The 17,240-nt window shown below is 39.6% G+C and overlaps 1 protein-coding gene across 1 annotated transcript in view; it reads left to right on the top strand.

The window, feature by feature from the left end:
* Positions 1-17,240, top strand: part of LOC122563310 (AT-rich interactive domain-containing protein 2-like) — a 258,669-nt gene that overhangs the window by 174,805 nt on the left and 66,624 nt on the right. The window contains exons 7-9 of the mRNA XM_043717025.1: positions 5,626-5,695; positions 11,199-11,446; positions 15,845-15,941. Of these exons, the coding sequence (XP_043572960.1) occupies positions 5,626-5,695; positions 11,199-11,446; positions 15,845-15,941 (415 nt within the window). The remainder of the gene's footprint in view (positions 1-5,625; positions 5,696-11,198; positions 11,447-15,844; positions 15,942-17,240) is intronic.

Genomic DNA, 17,240 nt, shown 5'->3' with positions numbered 1-17,240 from the left:
GATCCCCCCTCAGTCGAAGCAAAACGCGTGGAGGCACAGTGTGGCTTTACTTCCTTCATCTTTATTTTGGGCCCTGGAGGGGGAAGAGAACAATCGTCCATGTGCACATGGACATGAGTTCATGGTCTTCTCACTCGAACAGCAGTTTACAGGGAGGAACATCCAGATAAAGCAACATATGTATTGATTGGATGACAATTACAATGAGCAAGTGCCAATAGTAGAGATTAAGCCATCTGCTGTTCCACAATGAATGTTCTTAACCTTAATTGGCTTCACATAATGAATACTTCTCACTTTGTTAAACTGACCTTACATTATGAATGCTTTCGATATTGATAAATGGCTCTACATAATGAATGCTTTTCCACCTTGTTAACCCATTTCTCTTGCTTCCAGCAACCCATTGTTAACTGCAAGTTCTTAGCTGATCTCAGTCATGCTCAGCTGAACCTCTTGTTTCACAAAACTCAAAACGTAACTATTTCCCTATCTGCTCATACCCTTTACACATTCTCAACATGGATTGCAGTGGTTCAAAATGATTCCTCAACATCAACTTCTCAAGGTCACTTGGGGTCAGATGGTAAATGCCAGTTGGCATTGCTCAAGTCTTGTGAATTAAAACAGGTTTTATTGTAATCTGTCTTGCAGGATCTTTTTAATAAGAAAAAAGTTAAATCATTGTACTTCCCATCTTTTCCCAGAGTCCCACAACAAGTAAAATAATATCTAATAGTAGTTGATTTTTTGGAAGCTAAAAGCTTCAACATTATGATTCTTTTTGTCAGCATCTTCATTTATTCTGAAATGAGCTCTCATTTATTTACATTTCTGACATTATCTTCTGGCCTACTTCATCTTTTGAAGTAATATAAAAATAATATTCTATGTTAACTCTACATAATTTTAATGTACCTCAGTATGATTCCCTTAACCATTCTCCTCCCATTTCTCTCTGCCTCCATTTTTGCCAAATTTATTGACTTTTTTTTTGTGGATCTAACTAGTCGTGTTGATTGGGGGAGCCAGTTTATTTGACTTTCAGAAGACATTATCTAAGGTCCCATATAAGAGTTTAGTATGTAAAATGAAAGTATATGTGACTTGTGGTAGTCTACTGACACGGATAGAAAACTGGTGGCAGACAAGAAACAAAAAGCAACAATATACAGATCATTTTTGAGTGACAGGCAATGACTAGTGGGGTACCACAGAAATCAGGGTAGCAAGAGTCTTCTCCTGAAGAAGAAACAGTGTCCACCATGCAGGATGGTGAGCTCACAGGGAGTGGAGGGTGAGTCAAAGCATTGACATGTTTGCTTCCTTTGGTGTGATTTGAGTTTTATTAATAATGCATAATAATGAACGTATTGACCCCAAAGTACAAAAAGCTAGATTAAAAGAGGCGCCATGTTCACACGTGATGTTTTGTCACCTCATTTAGCAAAATTGGAGGTGTAGTGGACAGCAAACAAGGTTATCTCAGAGTACAACGGGATCTTGATGAGATGGGCCAGTGAGCTGAGGAGTGGCAGATGGAATTTAATTTAGATAAATATGAGGTGCTGCATTTTGGAAATGCAAATCAGAGCTGGACTTATACACTTCGTGGTAAGATCCTGGGGGGTGTTGCTAAGCAAAGTCACCTTGGAGTGCAGGTCCATAGTTCTTTGAAAGTCATGTCGCAGGTAGATAGGATAGTGAAGAAGGCATTTGGTATGCTTTCCTTTATTGATCAGAGTATTGAGTACTCATTGTGGTTATACAGGACATTGGTTACGCTACTTTTGGAATATTACATGCAATTCTGGTTTCCTTCCTATCAGAAGGATGTTGTGCAACTTGAAAGGGTTCAGAAAGGATTTCCAAGATTATTGTCTGTCTGGGTTGGAGGATTTGAACTATTAGGAGATGCTGAATAGGCTAGGGCTGTTTTCCCTGGAGCGTCGGAGACTGAGGGGTGACCTTATTAGGTTTATAAAATCACGAGGGGCATGGATAGGATCAATAGACCAAGTATTTTCCCTTGGGTGGCAGAGTCTAGAACTAGAGGGAATATGTTTAGGGTGAGAGGGGAAAGTTATAAAAGAGACCTAAGGGGCAACTTTTTCACACACGTGGTGCATTATGGAATAAGCTGCCAGAGGAAGTGGTAGAGGCCCTCTTTCCCCTCCTCATTCCTAAAAGGGCCTATAACTGAAACGTTGACACTCCTGCTCCTTGCATGCTGCCTGACATGCTGTGCTTTTCTAGTGCGTCTGCAGTCCTCACTTTCTGCTAAATATAACATCTTCCAAGTTTACAGATGGCACAAAGCTGGTTGGGAAGTTATTAGTGAGGAGGATGAAGAGATTGTGGTTCGGACAAGTTGTGAGTGGGCAAATGCATGGCAGTTGAAATATAAGCTGGATAAATGGTGACATTAATGACTTTGTTAGCTAAAGCAGGAAGGTGGATTATTATCAGGATATCGATAACTTTGAAAGGGGGTGATGCAATGAAACCTGGATGTTCTTGTACACCAGTCACTGAGAGTAATCATGCACATGTAGTGGGTGGTAAAGCAGGCACCTGGTATGTTGGCTTTCACACAAAGATGATGCAAGTTCAGGAGCAGAGGTATCATGCTGCAGTTATACAGGGCCTTGGTGAGATTACACTGAGATTATTGTGTGATGTTTTTGCCGCCTCATGTGAGGAATGGTGTTCTGGCTATAGAGGGAGTGCAACAAAAGTTTACCAGACTGATTCCTGAAATGGCGGAACTGAAGAGATTGACGTATGAAGAGAGATCGAATCAGTTCGGACGATATTCACTGGAGTTTAGAAGAATGGGGTAGGGAGGGAATCTCCTAGAAACCTATAAAATTCTAACCGGGTAAGTGCTGGAAGGATGTTCCCGATTACTGGGGAGTCCAGAACCAGGGATCATAGTCTAAAGATATGGGAATAGACTGATATTGGGGGTAATTTCTTCACCCAAAGTGTGGTGAACTTTTGGAAATCTGTGTCTCAGAGTGCAGTTGAGGCCGAAACAATTGAATGTTTTCCAGAGGAGTTAGATATCATTCTTAGAATGAAAAGGATCAAAGAGTATGGGATAGGGTCCTGAGTGGGATAAATGGTGAAGCAGGCTTGAAGGGCCCAATGGCCTACTCTTCTTTCGACTTTCTATGTTTTAAACTGTAGTTTAAGTTGTTATAACCTTTTTTCGTAGCTCATTCCCTTCTATAGACAATCTTGCTGTTAATTTTATTCCCTTTCTAATACATAAATCTTTGTGGTGAGATGATCAGACTTGAATTTGGTTTAGTCTGGCCAGTATATTGTAAATCCTGAGTGTAATCTCTCTGGACAACACACAATATCCTATTGCCCTTTTGAAAAATTATTTAACTGATTGGTAATGAATTTTGCAGTGATGCCTGAAATTGGAAGATTGAAAGTGTAACCCCACGGTTTAAGAGGAATTGGAGAGAAATTGATAAAGCACAAACTTGAAGCCTTAATGCTAAAGAAAATAATAGAATTTATTAGAAAGAATAGTTACTGGATGCAGGGTATTTAGAAAATAATTCTGATTGGGCAGGGTAAGCTTTGATTTATGAAGGGGAAAATCATGTTTGAGCGTTTTTGAGCATGTTACTTGTAGACTCAATTCGAGGGAACCAGTCGATGTGGTGTATTTTGATTTTCTAGAAACTTTTATTAAAAAATATTCGACAAATGAAGACAATTTACAATGCATGAAATAGGAATTAATATACTAGCATGGTTTGAGGATTGGTTAACCAGCAAAAAGCAGAGTAGGAGTTAGGCTGGCAGGCTGTGACTAATGGGGTATCACAGGAATCTGTATTTGGAGCCTAGCTTTTTACAATTTATATCAGTGATTTGGATGAGAGGATCAATTGTAATATTTTGAAGTTTATAAATACAAAGCTTAGTGGGAATTTCACTCAGTGAGCAAAAGCATGGCAGATGGAATAGAGAGATGTAGAGGAATGAAGATGCAGAATACAACAACAATGGTAAGAGATTGTATTCAAAAGAAAAATAGATATACTTGTTCATAAGTCACTGAAAGTTAGCATGCAGGTGCAGCAAGTAATTTGGAATGGAAGCGGTATGTTAGCCTTTATCTTGAATTTGGGTGCAGGAGGAAAGAAGCCTTGCTTTACCAGTATAGAATGAGATTAAATCATGCCTGAAGTTCTGTGTAATTTTGGTCCCCTTGCCTAAGGGAGGATATACCTGCACTGTCTTTTACATTCATTGTCGAAGCTGTAAATGCGTTGGATGCTGGCACTCTCATGGTTTCCTCACAGGCTGAAGAAGTTCGCCGGGTATTTGATCTTATGGGGCAATAGCAAGCAGATGTTTCTGTTGACTGCTTGCCTCAATTGACATAATCCTCCAGGAAGAGGTAGTTATTCTCAGGAGGGAGCCCTCACCATCACTCAGACATGTGGAACAGATCATAACACTGACACTGGCTATCACTGCAGATTTTTACAGAGGTTTCAAGCTCCAAAAGAATGGAGTGATTGAAGAAAAGCCTCCTGGGATAGCAAGCAAAGCCCTCTGATCTGCATAATGAAGAGATTGATTGTTGAGTTTCTCGATTTCAGCTGTGGGGAGGGGCTGAGGCATGAGGGACACAACAGGGATAGAGAGAGACCCCTATGGGTAGGGACATGGTCAGTGCACTTCCCAGAGATGGAGCGCAAAAAAGGTTCACCAGATTGATTCCTGGGGTGTTGGGACTGTCCGTTTGAGGAGACTGTGCCTGAATTCTTCAGAGTTTAGAAAGGTGGGAGGCAAACTCATAGAGACTTAAAAATGCTTGAAGAGATAGACAAAAGTCAGTGTAAAAAGGATGTTTTCCCCGATCAGGTAACCTAGAATCATGGACACAATCTCCGAATAAAGGGCAAGCCATTCAGTAATGAGATGAGGAAAGTCTTCATTCAGAGGATGGTGAATTTTTGGAATCCTCTCCTAGTAAGGGTTGTGGGAGTTAAGGTATTAAGAAAGTTCATGTCCAAGGTGATTAATGAATATTGATAGAGATGAGGATAATGTGGGAATCTAGAATAACAGAGCTGGCTCAGGTGGCTGAATGCCCTAATCCTACTCTTAGGTTTGTAGATTTACTTTGTTGGGCATCTTTCCAAAAAATGTAATTCTGTTCCATTAATTACATTTCCATTTTGTGCATTTGTCTAATGTGCAGTTCTTTACCATAAACTTTTGTGTTTCAAAATCTTGAGGTTTTATTGTTTGGCCTCAGTCTTTGTGACAAACATAATGAAGTTGACTTCATTGAAGTTTTATTAGGTCATCTGTTCTTGAAAAGTCTATACATATGCAACATGTGCAAAGAAGCTTAAGAGTATCTATTGTAATTTTATTTCTGCAAAGCTGAAATTTGTCTGAATTTCAGATTTTATAATATGCTGTAATTCTTAATTTAAAACTCAAACATTTATGAAATGCAAGGATGAAAATAAATGATGAGGGTAGTGTACAGAATTTGTAACGGTAAATGGTTGTAATGTTTTTTCTGATTTGATTCTGCACAATAATTCTAAACTTTAAAACACACTTAATTGTTAACAGTTTTGGAAAGAGACAGTTGACGACCATGAAGTACGAGAGCTTATTGGAGACAAAAGTCAAAAATCTAAAGGTAAGACAAAATTGCTGAGCAGGAGCAGCAAGAGCCAGCACAGGCATGAATATTCAGCTGCTGTGGAGATTGCTAATTTTCCAGTTAGAAGTTTTTTTTTTAAAGTTTTCCGTCTTGACCACCACTGAATGTTTCGACCCTTCACCAATTCATCTGCCTCTCTTGTGCTGCTGGTTTTATTGTTTACAAGTTTGAAGGAATCTCAACCAGCATCAGCTTACTATCTCGGTCAATGATGGAGAGCCTCATGGTGTAGTCATTGTTTTTAGAAAGAAATTGCATAGTAATGGATTTTGATGGAGCAGAAAGACGATTCTCAGGAGGTTTGGGGTCTTTTTTTTGGGAACAGTTATATTGTTGGTAGTATATGTTTTGGAATTATACGAATGGAATGGGTGAGTGGGAGAGATTCCGAATCTACCCACATGAAGGAAATAATTGGAGCCTCATTCATCCCTATCAATGGCTCCAGATTTTAACATGCATGCAGTAGTGAACATTGCCACAGAGATTCTGACTCCTTGGGGGACCATTTGGCTGAGTTGACTGGGCAGCCAAGATGGATCAGATTTGTGCAAACAGTGACATTCAACCCCTGATTAGGGTGAATTTGGGACCTGCCCCTTGCCTAACCCATGGTAAAGATTGTGGTACTCTGGTTAGATCCTGCAGACAACCCAAGAAGAAAGAACCCTAACCACCCGACGCCTGGAGGAAGAACTCCTCATCCTCCACTTTGGGACCCTTCAACCACACGGGATCACTGTGGATTTCACCAGTTTCTTCATTTCCCCTCCCCCACCTTATCCCAAATCAAGCCTTCCAACTCGGCGCTACACTCTCGACCTGTCCTACCTATCCACTCCACCCTATCGCTATTACCCCCGCCTTCATCTATCTCGNAAAAGCCTCATTCCTGATGAAGGGCTTGTGCCCGAAACGTAGATTCTGCTGCTCCTCGGATGCTGCCTAACCTGCTGTGCTTTTCCAGCACCACTCTGTCAACCCAAGAAGAAATGCTTATTCTGAAATGTTGGGAGGGGAAACAAGAGAATGAGGTGGATATTAGATTTGATTTGATGGGAAAGTTTTGATCTCAACGGCTGTTCTAATTAGAACATAGAACAGTACAGCACAGTACAGGCCCCTTGCCCCTCAATGATGTGACGACCTTTTATCTTACTCCAAGATCAGACTAACCAACATATACTCTACATTTACTCTCATCCATGTACCTATCCAAGAGTCGCTTAAATGTCCCGAATATATCTGACTCTACTACCACAGCTGGTAGTGTATTCCATGCACCCATCACTCTCTGTGTAAAGAACCAACCTCTGACAACTACCTTAAATTTTCCTCCAATCACCTTAAAGTTATGCCCACTCACAAGAACCATTTCTGCCCTGGGAAAAAGTCTCTGGCAATCCATTCTGTCTATGCCTCATCATTTTGTGAACCTCTATCAAGTCACCTCTCGTTTTTGTTTGCTCAAATTGAAAAGCCTTAGCTCCCTCAATCTTTCTTCATGAGACATGCCCTCCAGTCCAGGCAGCATCCTCATAAATCTCCTCTGTACCCTCTCCGCATCCATCCTATAACGAGACGACCAGAACTGAACACAGTATTGCAAGTGTGGTCTAATTGGAGCTTTATAGAGCTGCAGCATAACCTTGCGGCTCTTAAACTAAATCTCCCTGCTTATGAAAGCCAACACACCATATGCCTTCTTAACAACACTATCAACTTGGGCAGAGCCTTGAAAGACCTATGGATGTGGACCCCCAAGGTCCCTCTGTTCTTCGAAGCTGCCAAGAATGATGCCTTTAACCCTGTATTCTGCATTCAAATTCAACCTTCCAAAATTAATTACTTCACACTTTTCCAGGTGGATCTCCATCTGCCACTTCTCAGTCCGGGTCTGCATTCAGTCAATGCGCTGTTGCAAACTACAACGGCCTTCCACACTATCCACAAGTCCACTACCTGCATGACATCGACAAACCTACTAACCCACCCTTCCACTTCCTCATCCAAGTCATTTATAAAAATCACAAAGAGCTGAGCTCCTAGTACTGATCCCTGCAGAACACCACTGGTCCCCGAGCTCCAGGCTGAATGCTTTCCATCTACTACCACCCTCTGTCTTGTATGGACCAGCAAAATTTCCCTGTACACCATGTCTTTTACTTTCTGAATGAGCCTACCATGGGGAACCTTATCAAACACCTCGCTAAAACTCACGTACACCACATCTACTGTTCTACCTTCTTCAACATGTTTTGTCACATCCTCAAAGAATTCAATAAGGCACATGAGGCATGACCTGCCCCTCAAAGCAATGCTGACTATCTCTAATCAAACTATGCTTTTCCAAATAATGATAAATCCTGCCCCTCAGAATCATCTCCAATGATTTGCCCACCACCGACGCAAGACTGACTGATCTGTAATTCCCAGGGTTATCCCTAATTCCTTTCTTGAACAAGGGAATAACATTTGCCACACTCCAACCATCTGGTACTACTCCAGTGGACAGTGAGGACACAAAGATCATCACCAAAGGCACAGCAATCTCTTCCCTCGCCTCCCATAGTAACCTTGGGTATATCCCGTCTGGCCCGGAAGACTTATCTATCCTCATGTTTTTTAAAATTTCCAGCACATGCTTCTCCTTGACATCAACCTGTTCAAGTGTAACAGCCTGTTTCATTCTATCCTTAGAAACAACAAGGTCCCTCTCCCTAGTGAATTATATGGCACGTGTTAAATTGGCTAATGTAATATTGTATCTCCAACTACTGGCAGAATGTAACTCTTTAAAAATTTCCTGGCTTTCTGTAAAAGAGATTAGATGGCTTCTACTCCGTCACACTCACGCATGCTCTCTGCCAACTGCGTGCAGTCGCTAACGATATCTGTCTCTTTCTCTCTCTCGCCCCCCACATGCATGCGCGCACACACAAAGGTCTATGGGGTAAATGTGTATTTGCAATATATTCTATTTTGCTCAAAAAGCGCACAATCTGCAGGCAGTCAATCCATGTGACATTTTATAAATTCCTGACTCGAGATTGGAATACAGACAGACTCTAACCTCATATCTTAATGCATTGTCTGAGGTGAGAGTTCACTTTTTTTAATAAAGCCTTAAGTTATCTCAGGAATGTGACTTGAAAGTGGTTCTGGGATTTAATGAACCATACTAATGAACCAAAACCTGCAACCCATTCTTAAAGATGAAAGACTTAACAGCAGTCTAGATTTGTTCAATATAACATTTCATTTGCATGACACTATGATCTTGTGCTATAATTTGTGTCTTATGATTCTGGCCCACTAGCTACCTGACGAAGAAACAGCGCTCCGAAAGCTAGTGCTTCCAATTAAACCTGTTCGACTATAACCTGGTGGTGTGTGATTTTTAACTTCGTTCACCCCAGTCCAACACTGGCACCTCCTCATCAAGATTAGGTGGCAGCAGTGCTGCCACGAGAAGAGGGCTATGATTTTAAAAATTGATTTTATGCTCTTAGGTTCAATCATCTTGTTAGAACTGTCATAAGGTAACTGTTAAGGTAGTCTTGCTTCCAATTTTCTGAAGGCAAATTAGTAGCTCTTTTGATACTGTATTATGTTTTTTAAAACAGAAGTGGATACAAATTGAAAAGCTGATTAGCATTTCATAAAATTTTGTTTTTTGTAGACTGATTTTATTCAATCTTGGGCGGGTATTGAAGCCAGACAGTGCATGTGCTTTTTTTTAAGAAGTAAATCATTAATATGTTAATAGTACTGGTGCCAGTTCATCAAAATAAATGCTGCTGAGTGGATTTCAGAATGCTGGTAGCAGCACAGAAGTAATTGTGCTGAACTGTGTACATGAAGTTCAAAAGGCACCAGCACAACAACATTCCATTGTGCAAGTAGCACATGTTCAATTGGTCAGTGGGGTAGATCAGAACTGATGAACTAGTCCACTTTTGAGGTCATTTATTTTTGAAAAATAACTTCTCGTTAAGATGACAATTATTTTCTCAAAGAATGATGATTCTTTGGACTTTTGTTCCTCAAAAGGAAGTGGGAACATTGACTTTTAATATTTTTAAAGGTATTTGCTGGTAGATTTTTGATGAGAAAGGGGTGAAGTTATTGGGTAGCCAGCAGGTATGAGGAATAGTCAGATCAACCATGATCATCTTGAATGGCAGGGCATAGAGGGGCTGATTGGCTGATTTCTGCTCTTAATTCATGTGTGTAGTTTTATATTACATCATTTTTTTCCCCTGGAAGGACAAGCACATCCTGTATTACTCATGTTAAGTCTACAAGGAGGCATCTGAGATCTCCTCCTTACTGGAAATCTCCTAGCCATTCTGTGATAATCTCTGTAATTGACACAGTTAAACTGCTACCATACAAATTATTCATCCAAAATCCAACATTCTATGATATGCCATGTTGAAATGCTGCTTTCATTGTTTCTAGTATGATGCCTGATGGTGAGATTTTACAAGGAGTTTGGACTGGACTGAAGTGCTGTTTTAGCTGTAATGCTGATGCTATCTAATTGAATGTAGTTCAACATTCAACTGTGGTCTTTTTACAAAAATAATATTGGAAAATCATTTACAAGAGCAAAAAATGAAAGCATGTAATAAAGTTGAGTCAAAAAATAGTCCAGATTTTTATTTTAAAAGTTATTTTTAACATTTTTTCTGGTATGGAACTAAATTTGTAGATGCTTAACAAGAACAGCTTTTATCCTTTGGAATTATTTGCTGCAAAATACAAAATGAATCTCACGGCCTTTCTCTGTTCCCGAAGCTCTGTATCATCTTTACATCAAAGGTAGAGATGCATGTCTTTATTGCAAAGAAGGAAATTAGAACTGTTTCTCTGAAGCTTACCTTGGAGTAGTTTATTGGTGTAGTCTGCAATTCATCTAATATTTTTAACTTGGAAATTATACATAAAAATGAAAAACTGAAGCAGTAAACACAGGTTGCACATTTAAGGCACATGAGGAGGAATTTCTTCTCTCAGATGGCACAATCTGTGTTTCTTTTTACTCCAGGAAGCAGTCACAACTGGACCCTTAAATGTTTTCAAAGCTGAGATTTTTAACCAATAAAGGAATCTTGTTTTAAGGGTGCAAAGGCAGGAAAGTGACACTGAGAATGATCAGATCAGCCATGATCTCCTGGATTGGCAGAGCAGCTATGACAGCTGACTAGCCTGTTTCTGCTCCAACGTCTGACAGTCTTATTCATTTTGCTTGATAGGCGTGAATGTTCAATGATCTATACTCTTTATTATTGTGGTTATGATCAATAATAAAGCTGAATTTCTTTTCCAGAATTAACACTTCATGTTCATTCAGCTACTTAACAGATAGTAGAACTGCTAAATATTAGACCATCGATAATAGAGAGACAGCTGTCCCAATACTGCTATGACTGAGTTTTATAATTTTGTTTTAACCTTTGCCCCTCCACCCTAGAAGCTGCTAGCGATGATCGATGGGACTCTGTCTTGTTCCACCCTCCACAGAAATTGGGCATTGATGACCTGGAAGGGCAAAGGGTCCTGCAGATAGCTGTTATTATCCACAATCTGTCCTTGGAAGAAGGAAATGCCAAGCTGCTAGCTAACCGAACGTGCCTGCGCTTTCTGCTGTTGTGTGCTCACAATAGACACGTCTCACTTAAGCAAATGGGGCTGGACACACTGGGAAATGTTATGGCCGAGGTAAGTTAATGAATTCAATTAGTGAATCAAGTTATTCATTGTTGAATGTCTTGGCTTTGTAAAATGTGGACATCTCTTATTGTATGAAACTGAAGGAATCTTGATTTTTCTAAGATTATCTGTATTACACCACAAAATTATAGACCATTCAAGCTGAACATATACTTGAAACAGCAATAATAAAGGTTTTTACCGAGTCACTGTCACTTATTTGCTTTCTTCATCCAAGCAGGTGATCTTTAACTATTTGTTTGCCTTATTAACTGCTCAACACAATCCACAGCTAGACTTCACCCATAAATGTTAAGCATGAGAGAGAGGTGAGGAAATTGCTTCAATGTCCTGGCTGGGCTCGGATTCAGAGATATGCACATCAATTTTATTTAAGAGCGACTTCTAGTTGTAATTATTTTAGTTTGAAAGGTGTGGCACACAAAATACTCAGTTTCAGACTTCTAAATTTGTACAAGGAAGATCAGGTAATTTACATCAAGGCATGGCAATTGAGTCTAATTCTGTATAGAAGGGGGTAACATCATCAAAATATGCAAATTTGTGAAAAGGAGATTCGTTATAGCTAATTCAGTGGCAAAATGTTGCTTTTTTTCTCACGTCAGCTTGTGACAATGAGGATTTCCTATGTTCCTGCAAACATTCTTATGTGAGGTTCAAATGGTTTCATTTGTATAAGCTCAGGTGTAGGTAGCTGTTGGATAAATCACACTTAAGGGTGTTTTAGCCAGTATGATTAGTAGTTCAGCTGGCTAATTCTGGGATGCACAGAGCTACAGAGATGTGAAGGTCAATCCTGATATTCCACAGGTCTTCCTTTAAGTTTAGCTACCACTATGCAAGTCTGTAAATATACTTAGCCTGCTAATTGGGCTTGTGCATTGAAATTTTCCTGCTTGAGCTAGAGAAATCAAAGGATGTTCTTTGGACATTTTAATCTGTTTATTTCCATTCTATGTGTAAAATAATTTTTTTTATACTTGGACTTGTTGCGTGATGTGGCATGTGTCCAATCTTCAAAAATGGAAACACATTTGTGGGCACATAAAAGATCAGTGTCCATTTCACACGCGCACTGGGTTTCACTGTTAGCATGTGCTAATTCGCATGCCTAGAAATTGGATGGTAAAGGTTTTCAGATTGACTGACCAATGTTTTAAGTAATGGTGAAGTAAATAGGTGTGGTATTCTTTCATTTTCTGTAACTATGGTGGTATTCCAGTCAAATTGACAAAATGGCAGAAATTGTAATGAACTGAAAATATACTGAGACTTGCTGAACCTTCAGGAAATCTCAAAGTACGTGCTGTGTGGTAATCAAGTGACTGAAAGGAAGATAGGAACAGGAGTAGACCATCCAGTTTGTTGAACCTGCCCTACCATTCAATAAGATCTTGGTTAATTGAGCATTCATTACTTTCTACTCATCCTATCCTCAACCATGTATGCTATTGATAATCAGAAATTTATTAATCTTAAACAAACTTAAGATTGAGCCTCCACAAACCGCTATGGTCACCTAAGTCACTTGGGCATATTTTTAAATTGTGCCCCCAGTTCTAGACTCCCTAACCAGGGAAACATCTCACCTCCACCTACCCTTTTCTAACCCTTTTTATGCTTTATAGGTTTCGATGATATCATGTCTCAGTTTTCAAAATTCTAGAGAATGTAGGCCTGGTTTGCCCAATTTTCTTTCATAGGATAGTCCTGCCATTCCAGGAACAATGGCAGTAATATCCTTCCTGTGACAAGTAGGCCTAAATTGCATGCAGAACTCCAGGTGGGATTTAATATGCTCTTGTACAACTGAAGCAAGACTTAACTACCCCTGTACTCAAATCCTCTTGTAATAAAGGCTAATATTCTATTAGCCTCCATAGTAGCTTGCTGCATCTGCATATTAGCCTTCAATTTCTTGCAGACAAGCACAATTTTGCCCATCGACACTTTACCTAACTAGAGTCATAGAGATGTACAGCACAGAAACAGATCCTTTGGTCAACTTATCCATGCTGACCATAAATCTTAAAGTAATTTAGTCCCATTTGCCAGCACTTGGTGAATATCCCTCCAAACCCTTCCTATTCATATCCCTATCTAGATGCCTTTTAAATATTGTAATTGTATCAGCCTCCACTGCTTCCCATGGCAGTTCGTTCCATACATGCACCATCCTCCTCGTGAAAAAGTTGCCCCTTAGATTCATTTTAAATTTTTCTCCCTTCACCCTAAACTTATGCCCTGTAGTTCTGGACACCCCTTACCTCTTCCTATATTCAGCCTCTTCCTATAGCTCAAACAATCCAACCCTGGCAACATCCTTAAATCTTTTCTGAACCTTTCAAGTTTCACAACATCCTCCATCTAGCAGGGAGAACAGAATTGCATGCAGTACAGAGGAACCTCAATTATCTGGCATTCAGTTAACCGAATTTCCGATTATCCGAACAAGATCGCAAGGTCCCAATGCTTGGCTAGCTATGTTATAGTATGTTATATGGCATTCGATTAACCAAATTACTCCCCGGTCATGTCCTTCGGATAATCTGGGTTCCTCTGTATTCCAAAAGTGGCCTTACCAATGTCCTGTACAGCTGCAACATGAACTTCCAATTCCTATATTCTATGCTCTGACCAATAAAGGAAAGCAGACCCGAATGATAATTTCCAAATGAAGGAGCTTAGAAGATAAGCGTAACAGCAGTAACACACTTTCTGGTTATCTGGAGAATTAATGTACTGTAATTGGACTAGAGCAGTTTTTTTAAAAAGGAAAAAGAACCTTCCCATATTTTTGACTAAATGATCTTGAGGGACATTAATATGCTTAACGTGCTATATGCTTAATGTGCAGAACAAAGGAAGAATGTTACCGTAAAAAAAAAGAGGGGTTGGGGAGAAATGCAAAGACACTAGCTTTGAAAGTTACTTATGACATTTCAAAATTGGGCAAGTTTATTCTTTGTTCAGAAGAGCCATGGGCAAGGTGGAGAAGAAAAGATGAGGGGAGAATAATATGCCTGTTCCCATATTGGAAATGGTGACTGTGGTGTTCTGATTCTAAATTTTTAATTTATCATAATTGGTTGATGTTGCAAATAAATATTATGACAATGCTGAAACTCGGTATACAGTAATTGGCATCAGATAACTAGACAAAACTCTGAAGAAACTTGTGTGATCTCAAGTATTTGATGCTTAACTACAAATTGAGGGGTGATAGATTTAAGACAGATGTCAGAGGCAGGTTCTTTACGCAGAGAGTGGTAAGGGTGTGAAATGCCCTACCTGCTAATGTAGTCAACTCGCCACATTAGGGAGATTTAAACAATCCTCAGATAAGCACATGGATGATGATGGGATAGTGTAGGAGGATGAGCTGAGAATGGTTCACAGGTTGGCGCAACATCGAGGGCCGAAGGGCCTGTTCTGCGCTGTATTGTTTTATATTATTGTCTGTTTTGAAATTCTAGTGCTATCTCATCCGATGAATGCTTAGAGTAAATTGTTCTAATATATAAATTATAAGTAAGATTGTCACAGCTTTCAATGTATCTGATTGGTTTAAAGCTTTCTGGAAACTTGAATGAAATCCATTCCCAATGAATCAAATCAGTTTTTAATGGTAACAAGCTTTAATTACTAAATAATTCAAATAGAATTACCATTATGACACTGATTTCAAATTTGTCACTCATCAATATTTTCTTGTAATTTCCCACTCTATAAGTAAGCAATACAATTTTTGTGGTTTGTAGGCAGTGTTCCTAACTGGGAATCTACAGTAGAGAAAGGGGGAACTTTTTGTAATTACATAAAAGCACAAATAGATTCCATTCTGTTACTGACTGTCAAATATACACTTAAATCCCCAACTTCAAAAAGGATTCCTTCAGCACTTCTGCTTTTTTATACTTTGGTAACTTTACTGAAACTGTTAAAGTCAGTTGCACTATAGTTGAGAGAGTATATATATTGTGGACTGTAGTTCAATAGGACTTAATTTCAACTGCCGAGCTTAAGTCCCTGAACCAATTATTTGAAGAATTTTCATGGGTTGAATTCAAGCATGCCACATCATTCGCATTTAAAGTGGTGGGCATTTGGAACGCATTGCCAGCAAAGGTCGTAGAGGCAGGCACGGTAGGTTCATTTAAGATGCGTCTGGATAAATGCATGAATAGGTGGAGAGTAGAGGGTAACAGATGCTTAGGAATTGACCAACAGGTTTAGACCGTACATTTGGATCGGCTCAGGCTTGGAGGGCCGAAGGACCTGTTCCTGGGCTGTAAAATTTCTTTGTTCTTCTTTGTTTTTAACATCCATGATGTGATTTATTCAGAGTAGTCCTGTTTGCACAGTTAAGTTTGCTTTTTGTTTCAGCTGCAGTTGGATCCAATTGACTTCCAAAGTACCCAGGTGATTTTTCACACCATTACAAAATGTCTTTTCTCTTCGGATAAGTGGTTTCGAATTAGAGGTATGTCTTTCCCTCTGCAGTTTGAAATATACTGTTTTGTATATGATGGGGTATGTAGCTTACATGGAGTTCCTGTGTTTTTAAGTGGACCCCTCATTTGGATTACCTAATGGGTCATGTGACAGTTATGAAAAATGTTGTGCTGGAAAAACACAGCAGGCCTGGCAGCATCCGAGGAGCAGGAGAATCGACATTTCAGGCATAAGCCCTTCAGGATTCCTGAAGAAATGCTTATGCCTGAAACGTCGATTCTCCTGCTCCTCAGATGCTGCCTGGCCTGCTGTGTTTTTCCAGCAAGACATTTTTCAACTCTGGTACTCCAGCATCTGCAGTCCTCACTTTCTCCCAAGTGACAGTTATACCTGTCACATCAGTAAGTTTGTTGTGGCACGAGTAAGCCAATAACCCTCCTGTGCTACGTTCTGGGTCCAGTGAAACAAGTCTGAAGAACTTTGGTTGCTGTTTGCCAGTAGTCTTTAAAAGTCATGGAATATATATGTTTTGATTACTTGAATCATTGCTTGGTTTGGCTGATGGGTTGGATAGAGGCTCAATGCATTTTCATTTACTGTCCCAATGCTGCCTTGAATGTTTGAAAGCACAAAAGTGAGAACACCATTGCCCTTGTGCTTGCAGCATTCCCTTAATTACATGGGTGTCATGTGAAAAGTGTACTCCTACTGCATTGGCATTCTTATGCTCCTGTGCGTTTCCTAGTTATGTACAATTTACTTTGAAAAAGGAATCTCATTATCTTTTTGTATACCATCATTATTCAAATGAACCATAATCGGCTGTGTGTTGAGAGCTGACATCTGCAACCACAGATACAGATCTAACGCCCAGAGAACTGGCGGCTACATTATTAGTGCAGTTTTCTTCAAAAAAACAATTAAATACATTGTTGTCACTGTTGTAAATGCAGCAGAATTGGATGTCAGACCTTTTAGTTTTCCATATATTGAAGAATGTAGGAGGTATGGTACGTGAAACCTAAATGACAGAAAATTAGTTTAAAAATAGAACGAAAAAATTAAACTGCAATGAAAATGCAAAAGTAAGGCTTTGGTCTGGGTTCAACTCCTGCCTGTCCCGAAGGTGTGTCTGTATAGGTTGACTAAAGAAGCTACAATTACTTTTTAAAGTCTTGCATTAGAATTGTTTACACAATTAATAGTTTTTGGGACTAAATGAGCGATTGTCAAAGTTGAACAATGAAATGCAAGAAAGCTGGTGCTTGCTTAAAACAAAACTCAAAGATAACGTAATGAAGCACACATGGGCCCTAAGGCAAGGAAA

This window comes from Chiloscyllium plagiosum, chromosome 26 (assembly GCF_004010195.1).
Source record: "Chiloscyllium plagiosum isolate BGI_BamShark_2017 chromosome 26, ASM401019v2, whole genome shotgun sequence".
Taxonomy (NCBI): domain Eukaryota; kingdom Metazoa; phylum Chordata; class Chondrichthyes; order Orectolobiformes; family Hemiscylliidae; genus Chiloscyllium; species Chiloscyllium plagiosum.
This window is presented reverse-complemented; position numbering and strand designations above follow the sequence as displayed.